The 17,805-nt window shown below is 32.1% G+C and overlaps 1 protein-coding gene across 1 annotated transcript; it reads right to left on the bottom strand.

The window, feature by feature from the left end:
* Positions 1-4,425: 4,425 nt before the first annotated feature.
* LOC132753004 (transcription intermediary factor 1-alpha-like) lies at positions 4,426-17,727 on the bottom strand (the record flags this gene model as incomplete). Its single annotated transcript, XM_060743415.1, has 5 exons — positions 4,426-5,963; positions 6,406-6,480; positions 6,971-7,103; positions 15,551-15,613; positions 17,505-17,727. Coding segments are annotated over 5 exons (872 nt in total), but the record flags the coding sequence as incomplete, so codon positions are not given.
* Positions 17,728-17,805: the final 78 nt, after the last annotated feature.

Genomic DNA, 17,805 nt, shown 5'->3' with positions numbered 1-17,805 from the left:
AAAAATTTTATTGCTAAATTAGCACTTTTGTTTTGTTTTTACAATCAAAAGACTTGTGAAGTCAAGTCTTCTTAATAACCAAAATACTGCATTCATACTGAACAATTTTGCATGAACAACAATACAATTTTCTTTAATTCAACAACTGAACTGAAAAAATCTAATAAAGTATAAATAAGAGCGAATGAAATAATAGTATATCTATAAAATGTAGTACATTTAACAATTTTATCACTTACATATATTTGTGAGGGTACGACTATATAGAGTAATATATCAATGTTTGACCCGCATGATATAAGTATTACTATCACATTCCTTTTCAAACTTTAATATGTGCTAAACCTCTTTTTGTTAAGTGGATATTTTACATTTAAAAAAACTGTTAACACTTAAAACCTAATCCTAGAACTGTTGTAGCAAATGAACTGTGGGGGTATATGAAGTCCATTTTAGTTACAAGCAGATTTGTCTTGCCTTTATTTAGAGTATAAAAAATCCCCAGCAAAAAGCCGATATTAATAGCTTCAGGTAGCTTAAATGATGCCAAAAACCTCATGGTATGGTCACATTTAATCTAACATAACTGGAATTTCAAAACAACTAAAAAAAAACTCTTGAACTCTAATAGAAAAAAACAAATCCTTTTTAAATAAATCAGACAATACAAATGGCATTAAAATGTACATATTTCTTGAAAAATGGGCAAGATACCCAAACTATTGAATTATATGTAACCTACTATTTCTTAACAAAAAAATACCAGTCTTACACTAACAATCAAATTAGACATAACATTTTGTTTGTTTTCTTACTACATTCCATTATTTTGAACATATCTCAGAAATATTTTGGAAGTTTCTGTTGCTCAGTCAACGTGAACTATTGATTTTATACTGCTGTTGAAAATTTCATTTTACACTGTTAATATAAATATTTGGCATTACACAAACTTCACTTTACCATATAGCTAATATCACTTTAACCATAATACAAAAAAAATTTGATAAAACAATTGTTTCCTTAGAACTGTCACTTGACCACAAACTTTATACATTGTACATATGTCTGACACAGTGCTCTGTATAAAGTTTTAAGTTTGTCAATGAAAATTTCAGATTCGCCAGTGGTAAAATAACTGCGTATTTTTTTTATATTTAATCTTCTTTTTTTTGTTTTGAGACAGTTATTAAGCAGTAAATTATACTACTGTGGGTTTACAGAAAGAACCAATATCAACCTTTGCAGAACACACACAAGTCACTTAAGTATTACACTAATATCACCTTGCTTTTGTACAAGTGTCTATATATAGCACATTTTACAAACACCCACTTTTTAGATTAAATCTATGCATTGTTGTACTTATAAAAGTCGACAAAAGGCAGAATCACGCTTATAACGGTACTCAAGCCATTATTTTAACGAATGATCTTGAAAGTACATAATCTTGACGATGGATAAAGAATAATGTCTTCGCAGCCGCATGCGGCTATTCATTTTTTTCAGTTCGGTTAAAAAAATTTATATTGGCCAGTTACTTACTGCATTGGAAATCCTGTCATGTATCCGCCATTTATTGCACAATTCTGCGTTACTTCTTGCACGAATCGTGCGTTATTTTCACATTCCGGTGTTACTGGATATACACGTGCATTATCTAAGCGTAATACTACCTGACTCTCGCTGTAAGACCTTAATTTTTGATTTATACATATGTATATAAAAAAATAATTGTTAAAGAGTGATCCTTGTTTAAAGATATTTTTGATAAAAGTGTAAACGTAAATATCTTCTTTTTTTATCAAAATCTTGAAGTTTATTTTTGACGCTTTGTGTTTTTTCCATAGTTCATACTTTTTGAATAAGAAACATGTGTACCATGTGATAATGTCCAAAAAGAATGGCAATGTACCCCTGAGTTGAGCCTGTTTCATTGTTTTACTAATTCAGTTATACTCGCAGGACTTTATCAGCTAGTACACCATACCGGAAGAGTATTTGACTGGACATGGTAACTTAGTACGCAACATCAAAGTTTTCTATGAACTGAGGTTTAAAATCCGACTCCTTGGTAAATGAATTTGTTATACATATATATAGATATCAGTTAAAACGTCCGTAGGCCCGTGTGCCTCGATGACAAAATGCACTTTCCTTGTCATCAAGATTGCTAACCATGGTTGTATCAGCAATGCAAAGCTTCAGCTATTGTTCACGGCTAATAAACATCATTGCCCTCTGCGTATAACTTTTGTTTACACTCAAACACCTTCAAAATTCGAAAAGCATACCTTCTATGGTATAATTTGTGGTTATTCATGTCGAAATGTCGTTCATATTTTTTGTTTCCAAAGAGCAATAATCAAAAACAAATAAATTATCTTTATTCTTTTTTAAAAAATGGTTTAACACTTTTAAGCAGTTGTTTAATTATTTGTTTTGTGTAGTCTACGCTAATATCCGGTTTGCGTATTCTTACTATTGTTTTGTCTGTCTATTCAGGTCCTAGATTGACATGGCATATGTGAAGTAACCCCATGGCGTATCTTAAAATGAAAATATATCAAGAAAGACAACTTTTATCTTCCCTTTAAAATTAAGCAAGCTTGAGTTACTTTACATTACTTATGTCGGGTGTTTTAATTTCGACCTCTGTACCAGAGTCAACACCATTCTCGTTATGATATCAAGAGGTAATTTTAAGTACATAAGTTTAGATTATATCAAGTCAATACATTGTCTCGAGTTGACACTTGCAAATACGTTCGTACAGTAACACACAATCTGTGGCTACCCATTTAATTTATCATTCTCATTCTCCACCCCACTAATAAAAAGAAATTGTGTTGCATTAATCAATGAATTACTTACAAAGGATATTGACATGATTGCACGTCCGTGTATAAACAGTAATGTGCTATTAATCTTCAATATATAGAAATAAACCTTTGCCATTTCTAAACTATTACAAGCTTGTGGTCCATAATGGAATATATCTATACTATACTTCAGAAAATGTCACCGTAATCCCACGGTTGTTCTGAATAAAATGTTGTGATTTTTATCTCTATTAGATTTGATATATTGTGGTAATTGATGGTTGTACTATATAAAGGTCTTCTGACATTCATGTTTAGGTAGAAGCACTGTAATATACTAGTATTAACGTAAAGACTCTAAAGTATGCAATGAGATAAGTGAGTGGTCTGGTTCCTAAAAGATTTGCACGTAATAAGAATCAGTCATATACTTAATATTAATTATCACCAAAGTGAGTTTTAATCCATATGATCAATTTGTACCTAATGACACCTCAAAGAGTCGATGACTTCTGGACTAAAAAAACTCAACTGTATTACTCAATAAGCTCCTAAGGCTGTTGCCAAGCACAATCTTTATGAGTAGTCACACCACAATCTATCCAAAAACAACGCCTCAACTATATATTTATATAGGTACTGATATTCTGATCACAATGTAGCAGATAGATTAAGTTCAAGACCCATAACAAACAACCTTACTTTCTACAACTGATACTCAAATGTCTAATATAACTCCTAAAGTAAAAAGAAGAATATGTAAAATAAACCAACATCGTAGATCGTGTTTAGAAATTATTTTTTATTGTTTTTGTTAAGCTAAATTAATACACTTTGTTTTAAGTTTTAGTACAATACAAAGAGACTTGTGGAAGTCAAGTGTCTTCTTAATACCAAAATACTGCATTCACAAATTAACTGAATAACAATAAATTTGCTCAAATAGTTATGAACAACAATACAATTTTCTTTAAGGTTCAACAAAATGATTCATTGAAAAAACTTTTCGTAATTAACAGTATAAACTAAGAGCGAATATGAATAATTAATAGCCTAATAAGATCTAATAAAATAATTAAATGTAGGTACATTTAACAATCTTAATCACTTACATAAATATGTTAGGTGTACGACAATGTATATAGAGTAACATCATATCAATGTGTTGACCTCGCATGTAGTATAAGTATTACTTTATCCACATTCGACTTCAAACATATATATGATGCTAAACCTACTTGAATTATAGTGGATTATAATATCATTTTATACTTAAAAACTAGAATTAACACGTAAAAACCTAATCCTAGAACTGTTGTAGCAAATGAACTGTGGGGTATATGAAGTCCAATTTTAGTTACAAGCAGATTTGTCTTGCTTTATTTAGAGTATAAAATCCCCAGCAAAAAGCCGATATTAATAGCTTCAGGTAGCTTAAATGATGCCAAAAACCTCATGGTATGGTCACATTTAATCTAACATAACTGGAATTTCAAAACAACTAAAAAAAAACTCTTGAACTCTAATAGAAAAAACAAATCCTTTTTAAATAAATCAGACAATACAAATGGCATTAAAATGTACATATTTCTTGAAAATGGCAAGATACCCAAACTATTGAATTATATGTAACCTACTATTTCTTAACAAAAAAATACCAGTCTTACACTAACAATCAAATTAGACATAACATTTTGTTTGTTTTCTTACTACATTCCATTATTTTGAACATATCTCAGAAATATTTTGGAAGTTTCTGTTGCTCAGTCAACGTGAACTATTGATTTTATACTGCTGTTGAAAATTTCATTTTACACTGTTAATATAAATATTTGGCATTACACAAACTTCACTTTACCATATAGCTAATATCACTTTAACCATAATACAAAAAAATTTGATAAAACAATTGTTTCCTTAGAACTGTCACTTGACCACAAACTTTATACATTGTACATATGTCTGACACAGTGCTCTGTATAAAGTTTTAAGTTTGTCAATGAAAATTTCAGATTCGCCGGTGGTAAAATAACTGCGTATTTTTTTTTTTACTTGGTATCTTTTTTTGTTTTGAGAAAGTTATTTAGCAGTAAGTTATACTGCTGTGGGTTTACAGAAAGAACCAATATCAACCTTGGCAGAACACACACAAGTCACTTAAGTATTACACTAATATCACCTTGCTTTTGTACAAAAGTGTCACTTAATATATAGCACATTTTACACACAACCACAATTTTTAGATAAGTTAGTATTTCCAATGCTTAACCCTAAAACCTGCTAGAACAAAAAAATGATTAGCCTTTGTCATCAGTATAGACCCAGCCTGTCAGCATGACAGTCTGCTGGTATCTCAAATTTTTGCAATTTAATGTTGAAATCCCTTACACTTTGAATGGACTGTTCAAAATTCAAAGTTGGGTGAGTCCATTTCACAAATTCAGCAGGTTAAAGGTTAAATATTGAACCAATCTAACAGTGGCAACACAATAGCTGACCAGACATTATTTACAATCATTTATACAAGTCATACAAAAATTGTTTGGATCAAAAAATGGATAAATATTCAATTTATTCACATTCTTTCTTAAAAACCAAATTGAGTACAAATTATGCACATTATTACCAGTGCAGCTTTATTAAATTCATAGTAGTAAGTTGGAATGTCAATAATATATTTGTGTATTAAGAAAGGGGGATAAAAAGCACATGTATGTCGAAATTTCATTTTTCATCAAAATTAAAGTCATTTTTTTTCTATTCTCAAGAAAAATGGACCGGACTATTGTTATCCCTTGTGGAGTCCGGTGCAGGACTTCTGCGTTTCTTATTGCGACTCTGTCCGTCGGTTCCATTTGACTCCATTGTTGTGACAGGACTTGGTGTTCGCCTGCTGAGGTAGTCTACATAACACGGCAAAAAGTGTTTCACAAGTGATTCAAAATAGTTCTGAACAGATTTTCCTACAGCATATACATCAGATTTTTCAGAGTTGTATTTAAAGCAGTTTCGAAACACAAGCTTGATGTCGGATAGAAATTCTTCTACTGAATTGTAATGGGCAAAATGCCCTCTACGAAGCTTGCATTTGATGGCTCCAAAATCCATCGGATCTTTAATGATCTTGTGGTAATTAGGGACCTGAAAGAAAAAGAACACATGTTAAGAATGTTTAATATTTGATGTATTTCTTGTAAAAATTAACATCAATTCTTTTGACTTTTTTGAAGGTTTTGTTTAAAAATTGTTTAAAGCTAACTTCTATAAATTTATAAGTGGGAAACTGTAAGAGGAATAATTTTCATTATCATCATGCCACACACGAAGAAAAAATTCAATATCCCTGGTGCGATTTGAACCCACAGCATCAAGGGATATACATGTATAAATTGAAGTTAGTGATCTTAACAAATTAACTCCCTTTAAGTTTAGTGGAAATAGAGAATGACTATTTTCAAATATGAATTTTATAACTTGAACATGTCTCAATCACAAACTATTAAAGTCATTAAACTATCAGTCAATCACAAAACTTTTTAGGAAGATTTGATAAATTTTCAGAGAGTCTTTTTCATTTTCTTACCGATTTTGGAACAGGCTCATGAAACACTGTGCTGATCTCCAAACAGAATAACTCCAGTAATATCCTCTCACATACCTACGAAAGAATAGAAATCTATACTAAGCAGTCATTCTTTCAAATATATTGAGATCCAAGACTGAGTTAAATGTTATTACTAAATCTATACCTAACAATTGAATTAAGTCTGGAGTAAACTATACTACAACATGGAACTACCAGGGTAATGCTGATTTTTTCCATCTATATATTTTTCTTGAATTTCACCAACATTGCAATAGCCATATAAAGACTCTCCAAAGACTTCCAAAAACATTTATCTGAAAAGACCATTGCGTACTGACGAAAATCGTAAAAATTTCCACTAGCATATGATATATATAATCTATCATTAAATTCTACCCTTGCACAATCGTTAATATTTCTTCACAAGAAATGTATGGATTTTAAATTAGCTAACTTTATGACATGCGGAAATATCCACTTTATACAGTAATCCACTGTAAGCTAGCAGAATTTATCTAAAGCAATAATGACTGCATGAAAACTTAAAGAGCCATATTCATACCTTAATCTCCTTGTCAACAAGTCCGTTGGGCGCTTTCCGCTTGCCAGTGCTCGTCACCTCGTACTCTTTGGGTATCGGAGACTTGATCTTCAATTCTTCATCTGCCGAGCACAATGTACATGTCCATACTTCACTGAAAAAATACATGTAGAAATTTCTTATAGAACATCTCTCATAAATACAATATTTTGACAAGTTCCTTTATTTCCACTTAAAATTAATGTCAATTTAAATGTATTTATGTACCTGGTTAATGAAGTATATTTGGTTAACTTATAATTTAACTATTTTCTTTATATAAAATAATAATAAAAACAGCCCTATAAAAATTCTAAAAATATGTGTCATCATTACTCACGCTTTCACAACAATAAATACTCAAGCAAATTTGTAAAGAATAGAAAGTCAGTATGTCAGATCAACTTTTTAGCAAAAACACAAAATGTAAATTAAAGTAACAAATCAAAGATGTAGAAAATTTCTTATTACATTCAGTGTCATTTAATTATGAATCTGATCTCGACAAAAGTTTATTCAAATTAATTGTAATGCTACTAATTCATTCTGCTAAGAAAGGGGGAATGCATTCACATTCTGCAAAATTGCATAATTTGGTAACAATAATGATAAAAAAAAAAAACCCCCAAAAAAACAACAACTAAAAACACCCCAAAACAGAGACTTGAGGCAAAAAATTGACACAGCAGGGATACAATAGATAGTCATGCAAACGACTGAACTATGAAAATGAAAATATACCACTAGTAGAGGTTCTTCTACAATCCTATATATGTTATATACCAGCATAGACATTGCAAAAAATCAAGTCTTAATAATAGAAAAAACAAAATCACAAAGGCATACTCTAATCTACATATTTTATTATCAAAATTAAAAAACCTAAACAAAGTCCCCACCCAGGTGTCCTACACCACAGCTGTATTATGATGTGGTCTATTACTTCACATTGAACTGGTACATGTGTTAAAATTCACGGTAATTTCAATATAAGATATCTAAGTCATTCTCCATTCCCTTAAGTTCAAATGTTTTCCCAATTTAGCTTACATCATTCTCATAAAGTTTCGCTTTTTGGTGGAAGAGGACCCTTTAATTTACACAAGCGTGTGAAAAAAATCAATTTAAAGTATCAGATCCAAATAATTGACTTTCCTGTCAGACATTATGACTCTGATTGAAGCGTCTTTAATTAATTTTCAGGTAAAAGTGTGTGAATAAACACTTAAATTACTAGCCATGGGTGACAGCCTTGAATGACCTATCAATAATGTCATATGAAATGGTACATTACTGGGATATAAGCTATCAAGCTGTCCTAGGGTAACTGACAGCTAACATTATTGGTAAATGATCACATTTCATTACAGCATAACTAGGACCTGACAGTAAACATTAATCATTCAAATAAGAATGAAGTGATTTAGACATAGAACATGAAGTTTAAGACACAAGAACATGAAGTTTCAGACATATGACCATGAAGTTATAAGGTCACTCCAATGGACCATACATTAACAAATACAAGTTTAATCCTCATTTTTTATCACAGTGGATCAATTTCAAGTTCCCTCAAGACATCACTTATCAAGAAATCAAATTATCAACATAACTAACAGAAAATGATAATTTATCAAATAATCAAACTATCATCAAATGTTTTTATACAAGCACTTCGTTTGAATAAATGCCAAGTGTATAGAACTTAGTTTTTGTGACAGGAACTTAATAATGGTGTTGATCGTGGAACGACTTTCCTGTTATGGTGACAGTTCAAATTTAATGACAAACAAACAGACAAGCCAATAACAATATACCCTTCTATCTATCAATCCAGGACACAAAAAGCAACATTTTATTTTATCTGAAACCAGTTTATTACCTCAAAAGATATATGGAAATTACTTGTATTTGTCAGATATATAAATATACATTTGCCTAACAAATGACATGACATTGAACATTTACTGCAGCCTCAATCATTTCTGCATAACCTAACAAATGACATTGAATCTAACATTGCTACAGAACCTTAATGCCTGGGAATAAGATTCATGGTCTCAAGGTAACGTAAATAAATCATTCCGAAACAGATTAGAAGATCATTCAGACATGGCAAGTATTATTCACATTTTCTCTCTCTCAAAGAAGCTAGAATATTCCCCCATGTGACACGAGGAGAGACCTGACAGTCTGACAGTAAAAACCCAATAATCAATACCTTGACAGTAATTACAGAAAGTCCTCCAGACATGACCCCAAACACTGCTGTTACCTTGTTGCTTGCAGGAGAGAAAACAATGTCAGCCAGTAACTGGAGAAAACTAGCTTCCCAATAATACACTGTTTCCAGCAAACCTTGCAGCAAGTTAACTTAGTAAAATCAATAAGAAACCACAGTTTCAACTAGGGAATTGTCACATCACACAGCCATGGGTTCTTTTGTTATCACTTTGGTAATTTAGCCTAGATGTTCAGTAATTGCTAAAATCAATACCTAACAGTAATTTTAGTATGTGATTTCTCTCTAATTCAGGGGAGAGGAATCAAAGGTGAGGCAACAGCAGAATACTTTAACAGAAATTTTAGAAGATACAGAGCATTAAGAGGACATATAATGTAACAATGCACAGCCTCGTTTTAAGATTTATATAATTGAGAGTTTAAAGCATAGATCTAGAACAGAACAAACAAGCAGCTTCAATACCTTTGCAAACCAGTATTATAATACATTTTTTTCTTGGAAAGGTGTCATTGTTCAAATCTTATGTTGCAATTGAGACTGTTATTCTATTCATCTAATGACTTTACTTATAGTTTTTTATTTACTCTGTGTAAGATGTGATGAAACTTATTATGTTTATTGTTTATTTTACAATGACAGCAAAACAATTGTTATCTTGATTTTATCTTCAAAAAGTAGCAAGGTAAAAGCCATGCTATCTTGGATTATATACTTAATCTGAAAACTGTCAGACCTGTGATATTGTTTGTTTTTCTATTTTGCAAGTTGCTGCCAAGTAAATGTATCAGTTGTTAATCTATAATTATGTGACACTAAGTGACAACAAATTTGTAAAGCTCTTGAGCTGAAATGGTTTTTGGCAGGTTTTCATACCAACAAATTAAGAGACTTATGATTGGTTAGTTAAGTACAATTTGTTACTGTACTTGAGAGCTTAATTTGCGGAATGCAACTATTGGGATTTTTTGACATTCTGTTATTAATTATTTAGAAACAAGCATTTCACTTTTAGCAATAAATGAATTTCATTTTGATTTTATGCTAGCATAAATTTGCAGAATTGAAATTTTAAAGCAAATATCATACAGCTCAAATTTGAGTAATATCCCCATAAAATTAACCCAACCCTTATCAATTTCATAACCTGGAGGAAATAAATAACTTACAGGGGGCACTTTACAAGTCAACACAATTTTCATTTTAAGGTTATGTTTGGTTTATTAATGAAATGCACTTTAATTTTGTCTTTTGTAATCATAACTTGTATATGTACCATGTAATTGCTTAACTCCCATGCAAAAATAAAGTAGGCTAAAGAGGGCAAAAATACACTGTGGATTCACTTAATTTTGCATGCATGAAATTTTGTGGTTGCGTTAAAAATGTTATTTTCTTGGGTTCTAAAATTCTTAGATTGTCTATTTTTGTAAGAGCAATTTGCAAATAATGCAATGCAAAATAATGTTACACCAGATCTGCAATGAAATTTCACTGCATCATAATTTTTTGGATTGACGACTAACTTATCAAAAACCAAAATTAGTGCCCTAACAAAAATTATGATTTTACATCAATCTGTGAACACTAGGGAGGTAGGAAAAAACAACATTACATTTTACAAAAGATAATTCTAGAAATGATTCAAAAGCAAAGGCAATTTTCAGTCAATAACTAAACTACATACATAACTGTAATAATACAAAATTTGTCCCACAAATAGAGATGCCTTGATCCTATCTAAAATTGTGCTCAATTTGTTGTTAAAGTCACACAATGGTTTTGATACCACTTAAAAGTTGAAAATAAAATACAGGGTTCTCGGGGACGCTTATTTCGGCAACCCGGTACGCATGTTTATTACAGCTGGACGCAAATATTTCAGAGCAAGGATTCCACGTACGCTAAATTTTGCCTGGGGACGCATCAACATTACCGATTGTTTACAACCACAAATACACAAATACGTCAGCGCGTGTCAGTCTATAGGTAGGCGGTCCTATGCACATCGACCCGTGAAGCGATTAGCCAATCAGCGATAACACTTTCGGTCATTATCACGCAATGGAGATCAGATTAATTAATGTATACACAGGCTGTTCATGTAATTACCAGATATAACATGAGGTGATAATTTAATATCTTTGATCAACAGTTGATTGGAAATTAGCAAATTTTACCGACAAAAGGATTAAAATATCGACTATTTACGCCGCAAATTCTCAAATTACAAATGAGTGTAATTTTGAATTATTGTCGAAATTTTCGGCATTTTCTAGGCAAAATTTTGCTTTAGATTCATTCTTGCAAAAACGTTCTAAGAGTATTAATAATTTAACATATTGTGCCGAAATGCCAGGACAACTAACCAAAATACACATAAGCTTTTCTTTGATATTAAGATTCTATCCGAAAATTGATCCCGAACATCGGCGATTTCACATTTGCCGGAATTTCAGAAACCCTAAAATTTCACAAAAATTCTCAGTTTCCAAGCCAAACATGTGAATGAATTGTTCCTTTATTATTTAATCAGCATTAAATTTAAATAGTGATCTTCAATTTGCCCCCATTTTGAAGATATTTGCTAAAATAATTCTCGATCGGATGAATCTCTTACACACTGTGTGAAGCTGTACACGATTTTCCTATTCATTCCGCTAAATGCTGCCTATATTTTTTTTTTTACAAATATAAACTTTTTGTCTTTAGAGTGGACTTATTTAACCAGAATAAAATTTGATTTGGTGTAAAAGTGAAAAAAAAAAACACCAAAAAAACCCGATTTCCATGTGTTGATGCATTATAATGAAATAATTTCATGAAAAATATTAACAACAAAACAATAATTATACTATGTAGTCCAGAGTTTGTTTTGAATAACTATAAACTTTGAAAGTCTCTTGAAGATTCAAAATATCAGCAATGCTATTTTGAGCACTGTAAAAATATTTATTGCGACGCGCCTTTGGACTCCAACTTTTTCAGGTTTGGGAGTCCATGGACTCCATGTTTTAAAGTCCTAGTGAGAACCCTGAAATACGTATCTAGAAATTTTAACAACAAGCTTGATTTAATCCGAACAACACTATATATCTTAAATGAACTTGTCCATCCTTCAATCTGGACAAAACCATTCATTATTTTTATGAAAAATTCCTAAATAAATACTGTATAGTGAACAGTGCAGATGGTATTGAAACTTTAAACCACTACAGATCATGTTGACATGAAGATAGTGAAAAATTTTGCATCCATTTGGAGAACTGAGAACAAACAGCTAGTTTACTGAATAAATCATTCTGAATATTTTTTCAGCATCTCTATTTTTCTAGTTATAAAAATATAAGGAATCTACATAACTTTCAACAATATGGTTCTCAGGTTTATCCAATAACTAACAAAATATTTATCTTTACTTTAAATATATTAACAGCAAAATTTAATAACCACAATATCTATGCTATAATTAGTTAATTCGTCACAGTGTCTTTACCAATTTTGCAGTTGAGGCCTGAGGATGGACACAATTTAGCTAATCATGTGAGAGATTGGCATTGTAAAGACATTATGGCCATTATATAGGAAATTGCTTGCCCTGAGATATCAATTTGTTAGCCCTGAGACAGCAAATTGTTTGCAGTAAGATATCAATTGCTTGCCGTGAGATATCAAATACCATGCCCTAAGACAGAAAATTGCTTGCCGTGAGATATTAAATTGCTTACCCTGAGACAGCAAATTGCTTGCCATGAGATCTCAAATTGCATGCCCGGAGAAGGCAAATTGGTTGTCTTGAGGTATCAAATTGCTTGCCCTGAGACAGCAAATTGCTTGCCGTGAGATATCAATTTGCTAGCCCTGAGACAGCAAATTGTTTGCAGTAAGATATCAATTGCTTGCCATGAGATATCAAATTGCATGCCCGTAGAAGGCAAATTGGTTGTCGTGAGATATCAAATTGTTTGCAATGAGATATCAAATTGCTTGTCATAAGATATCAAATTGCTTGCCCCGAGACAGCAAATTGCTTGCACTGAGATATCAAATTGCTTGCCCAGAGACAGCAAATTTCTTGCACTGAGATATCAAATTGCTTGCCTGCAACAACAAACTGCACGCTCTTAGAGAGCAAAGAGTGTGCCCTTAACCCATTACCCCATGAGCATTTTGTGAAAAATGGCTGTTTTCATTGAAAAGTCTCCCGTTACAAGTTCAAGTTGCTATAAAACTATCAAAACTGCTTCAATGCTAATCAAACTTGGCACAAATGTTGACTGTACCATTGCCAATTTTGTAACAACATGCTCAATCTGAAATTTCCTGTTACCATGGCAACTAGGGGACATCTCAAAATTGCCAAAAATCACTATTTTGCTTTGATTTTTTCCATCAAAATTGATTTCAAAGTGCTGCCACATCTCAATGGATTGAGATAGAGTCAAAGGCTTTTCAGCATTGGTTACACCTTACCTTATGATCGACCTGGGGCCATTTTTAGCCTCCCACAAGTCCAAAATTTTCTTGGCGATGAGGGGGACTCCGCCCCCCTTCAAACCCCCCAAACGTGCCCCCTTCTGGCAGCCCCCTGATGTATCTTTTGGATGGGGGGCCGCGCCGAAAAAGTGGTCAATTTTTTAAACAACATTTCTCAAACAAAAACAAGTGTTTGGGGGCCTTAATAAGGCATTTTTTCACCATTTGAGAAAGCAAAAAGGGGGGGGGGGTGAAAAAGGCGTAGAAAGGCGTATATATCTGGTAATGGGTTAAACAGTAAATTTCTGTCATAGGATATATAAATATAAAATTGCTTGCCCTCAGATAGAAAATTGCATTACACATCTCATTCTCTCCAACCCACCCTGTTTCTTCAGTGCACGGATACGAAATATTATTTTTTTATAATGTTGAACAATAATATTAAGTCAGGTTTGCCACCCTGCAGTCATCTGCAGGAAAATTACCACTTCTTTACTACACATATGCTTTATTTCAAATGCCTAAGTTACTATATACAGTTTAGCTTCTTATCTCTGAGAACCATAAAGTCTTCCATAAAAACATATTACATGCAAAAATATGTTTTTACAACAGTTACAAAAGTTTTGTGCATAGTACTGAATATTTTTTCCTTTAAAGGTTTCAAGCTTGGTTTCATCCTTAACCCCCCCCCCCCCCCCCAATCTATCCAGTCCCAATCATAAAAGCTTGTTTTTTTCTGTTTTCCTTTTTGTTCAGAGTCTATTCTTCTTGGTGTTTTGTACAATAAAAAGATCAAAATGCAAAAGGACTGTAACAACATAAATAATAGTGGGTGCAGCAAAAAATGAAAAAAGCCAAAAAAAAAGCTTTTTTCTGTTAAACTGGTGTCAAGGAATGGCATAAGATAAATATACAGTAAACGTACTATAGAACTTTTTAAAGTTTTTTTTCTCTATATGTAATTTTGTTTTTGTGGGGGTGGGAGCAGTAATAATTCACACATAAACTGTGACGCCAGCTTAACCTGCTGGTAGTATCACTATGTGTTATTTCAGGCATGAAAGGGCACCTGAGTAGAACCACTGCCCTTCCACACGCAAGGATAACTTTCTCACATGAAAAATCCCGATTCTAACAAATATTGGTTAAGGGAGAGTGATATTTGAAATCTGCTGCCTTGACCAAAAGACCAAGGTGTCAAAATGGATGTTGAAGTGTTCGGCAATGATTGTGTCTCATAAATTTTTATGAAATAATATTGAGCAGGTATGTTTGTTTCTACAATGGCTTTTTTCTTTCACTCAACACGCCACAAGTTCCCTATGTAAACGGATATTTGATTCTATTGTTTTGATGCCCTTGTGGGAAAATTTTGTCTGAGAAACTAAGATACAAGATCATGAAATATAAATTACTGATCGTTTTCTCTTACTAAGGAACATAACTAAACCTTTAGTCAAAGAAACTTGGAATTAAAAGTGTTGAATATTTTCCCCTTTCAGAGGGTACAGAAAGACTTATTTGTGGGTAAAATACCCAAAACCAAGAATATTTTTTGAATTACTGTTTACGATGTAGCTTAAAATCACTTTTAAAATCTTTGAATTGCAGCCTGTATGTATGAAACTTACTATATAATACGAGAAAGTACGTTTACCATACACATAGACAAACACATAAAAAAAGAAGAGAAAAAACAATCAGTAACTAAATTAATATACCAAGGTAAAAAATATGTGCCCACGAAATGTAATGAACAAATTAGCTAGTTACATAAAGACTCGAGCGATACATCTAGGAAAATAAACACGTTACTGTAACATATATATAATAGCTACCATTTAGCTTCTGCTAGTGGATGTAACAAGGCAAATGTGTAACTCTTTTGTTTGATTCCTCGTCTGAAGTTGAAAATGACGAAAATTAGCAACGTTTTTTTTTTAAATGTTAATAATTTCATCTGTTCATTTCAAGATTAATTTTCATTTCCTTCTTTCTCCCCAAAAGCATTTTATATTCAGAATTCCCCTTGATGCAATTTGCTTGCAAAGCTAAATGGAAATCATAACATTATAAGACTGGTAGTAAAAAGACAATTATGGAACATTTAAAGATCAAATGAATACCCATTTAGATTGATATTAATATTAATATTTCCTTACAAAGACAGTCAGGTTTTATGTTTACCTACACAATATGACTTATCATTGTATGTATGTTCATTTGCACTGAAGTGTGGAATTTACAGATAAATGCTTGCAGCAATTACTTGTTTACGCCGCTAGTGTCAACTAGACTCTACAGTGATCACTGGTTGATGATTAATTTCAGCAGTTTATTGCATTATTGAATATTTCCCATTAAATAACAATGGACTGCTCCAAAGTCAAGGGAGGACTAATCCATTATACAAATTTAGGTAAAGTAAGGATTAAAGACTGCAGGTTATCTTAACCTGCTGGTAATTTCCACTTCAATAAATACTATATTTAGCATTTTTGGAAATGATGCTGGGTCCTTTTTGAAGGTAAAAACTGGTTCAAAAATGACTAATATAATGGGACAATTAAAAGCAATACTACTGACAAAAATTACCTTCACAATTAATGGGAAATAAAAAGCAATCTGATTTTAAGTGTTATTTTTATACGAGGTTGAATGTTTATTTATTGTGTCCAAGATATGATATCTTTTATAGACGAGGGGCACAGGCTATTTGAACATGTTCAAGCATTCTTATCAGATTGAGAGTCTAGCCTTACGTTTACATATAAAGCACAAAAGCCAAGATGAATACATGTAATTATAAATGTACCTGTTAAGTACCAAATTTATGAGGATCCCTGAAAAGGTGCAATTAAAGGACCTTAAATTGAACATACTGATATATTTATATTACTACAAAATTATAAGCTTGGTATATGCTTAAATGAACAACTGCTTCCCAATGCCTTGATAAACGTTAACAATCATTTCAATTCTTTTTTTCTTTCTTTGGTTGGTTTTTTTCCGTCTCAACAGCACAGTATAGATTATATGTTGGTGCCCTTCTGTGGATGTTTTTCAGGACCAAAGTCGTAGGGATTCCAGCCCACAGCGGTGAGCGGAAAGTGGTGTGATGTCAAAAACCTTCACCACTCAGGGACAGCCACCCCCAGTGAAAAGAACAAGCAGTACCTGTACATTTTCTATAATAGACAGACATGTTTCCAAATGGGGGAGGGGGGAAGACATGGGTCTTAAGATGTCTATGAATAATTAAATCTTATAAAATAACTTTGTGTTCAATAAAAGACAATTGAATATTTTTCATCCTAAGATTGTCAAAAACAAATCAGTTAAGGTAAACATATTGGTTAAATTCTAAATTTACAATGTAATCCATTTTCTAAGATCCCTACTCTTTTGTGGTATATTTTCACTTACATTGTTCATTGAAATGGTATTTTATGGAGAAAAAAAAAGACAAAATATTTCAATTCTATAGCAACCATAATAGACAAATAAATACACTTTTGACATACTACATGTAATTTATCTTAACTTTTCTTCTGTAGTAGCATACATGTCACACATATAGCTTACTGCCACACATGAAGCGGAACCTTTTTCACAGGTCAAAAATATTTGTGCAACATCTTTCAAAATCTTACAAAATTATTACTTAAATATCATTGTTTCTCCATAAAAATACAATCATCCAATTTATTTTGTGCTAAACAGTCTAAATTTACCCAAGAGAAAATATCTCAACAACTAAAAACACAACCAGAACTATAGAAAAGTACTCACTTTGATGAGAAGTTGGTGCTTATGGCCGGTACATGACACTGTAAATGGAAAACTTTTGGGCACTTGTCACAGCATAACAGGTCTCCTCCATTGTGGCACACGGCACAGTAATCTTCTGACGGGTCAGAGGGATCATGTTTCGGCTGGAGGTGATATGCGTTCAACCTTTGACCACTAGGATTGACCAACCCCTGTAGAAGCTCATTGCGGTCAGTGTCAATATCTGTTGTAAAAACAAATTTAAAAAATGGTAAAAAAAAATTTATTTTTCCCGGGATGCAATAAAGGGGAATAAAAAAAA

The sequence above is a fragment of the Ruditapes philippinarum genome, unplaced genomic scaffold, assembly GCF_026571515.1.
Source record: "Ruditapes philippinarum isolate M1 unplaced genomic scaffold, ASM2657151v2 ctg9312_1_1_1_1, whole genome shotgun sequence".
NCBI lineage: Eukaryota > Metazoa > Mollusca > Bivalvia > Venerida > Veneridae > Ruditapes > Ruditapes philippinarum.
Note: the sequence above shows the minus strand (reverse complement) of the source record. Positions and strands in the feature narration are given on the sequence as shown.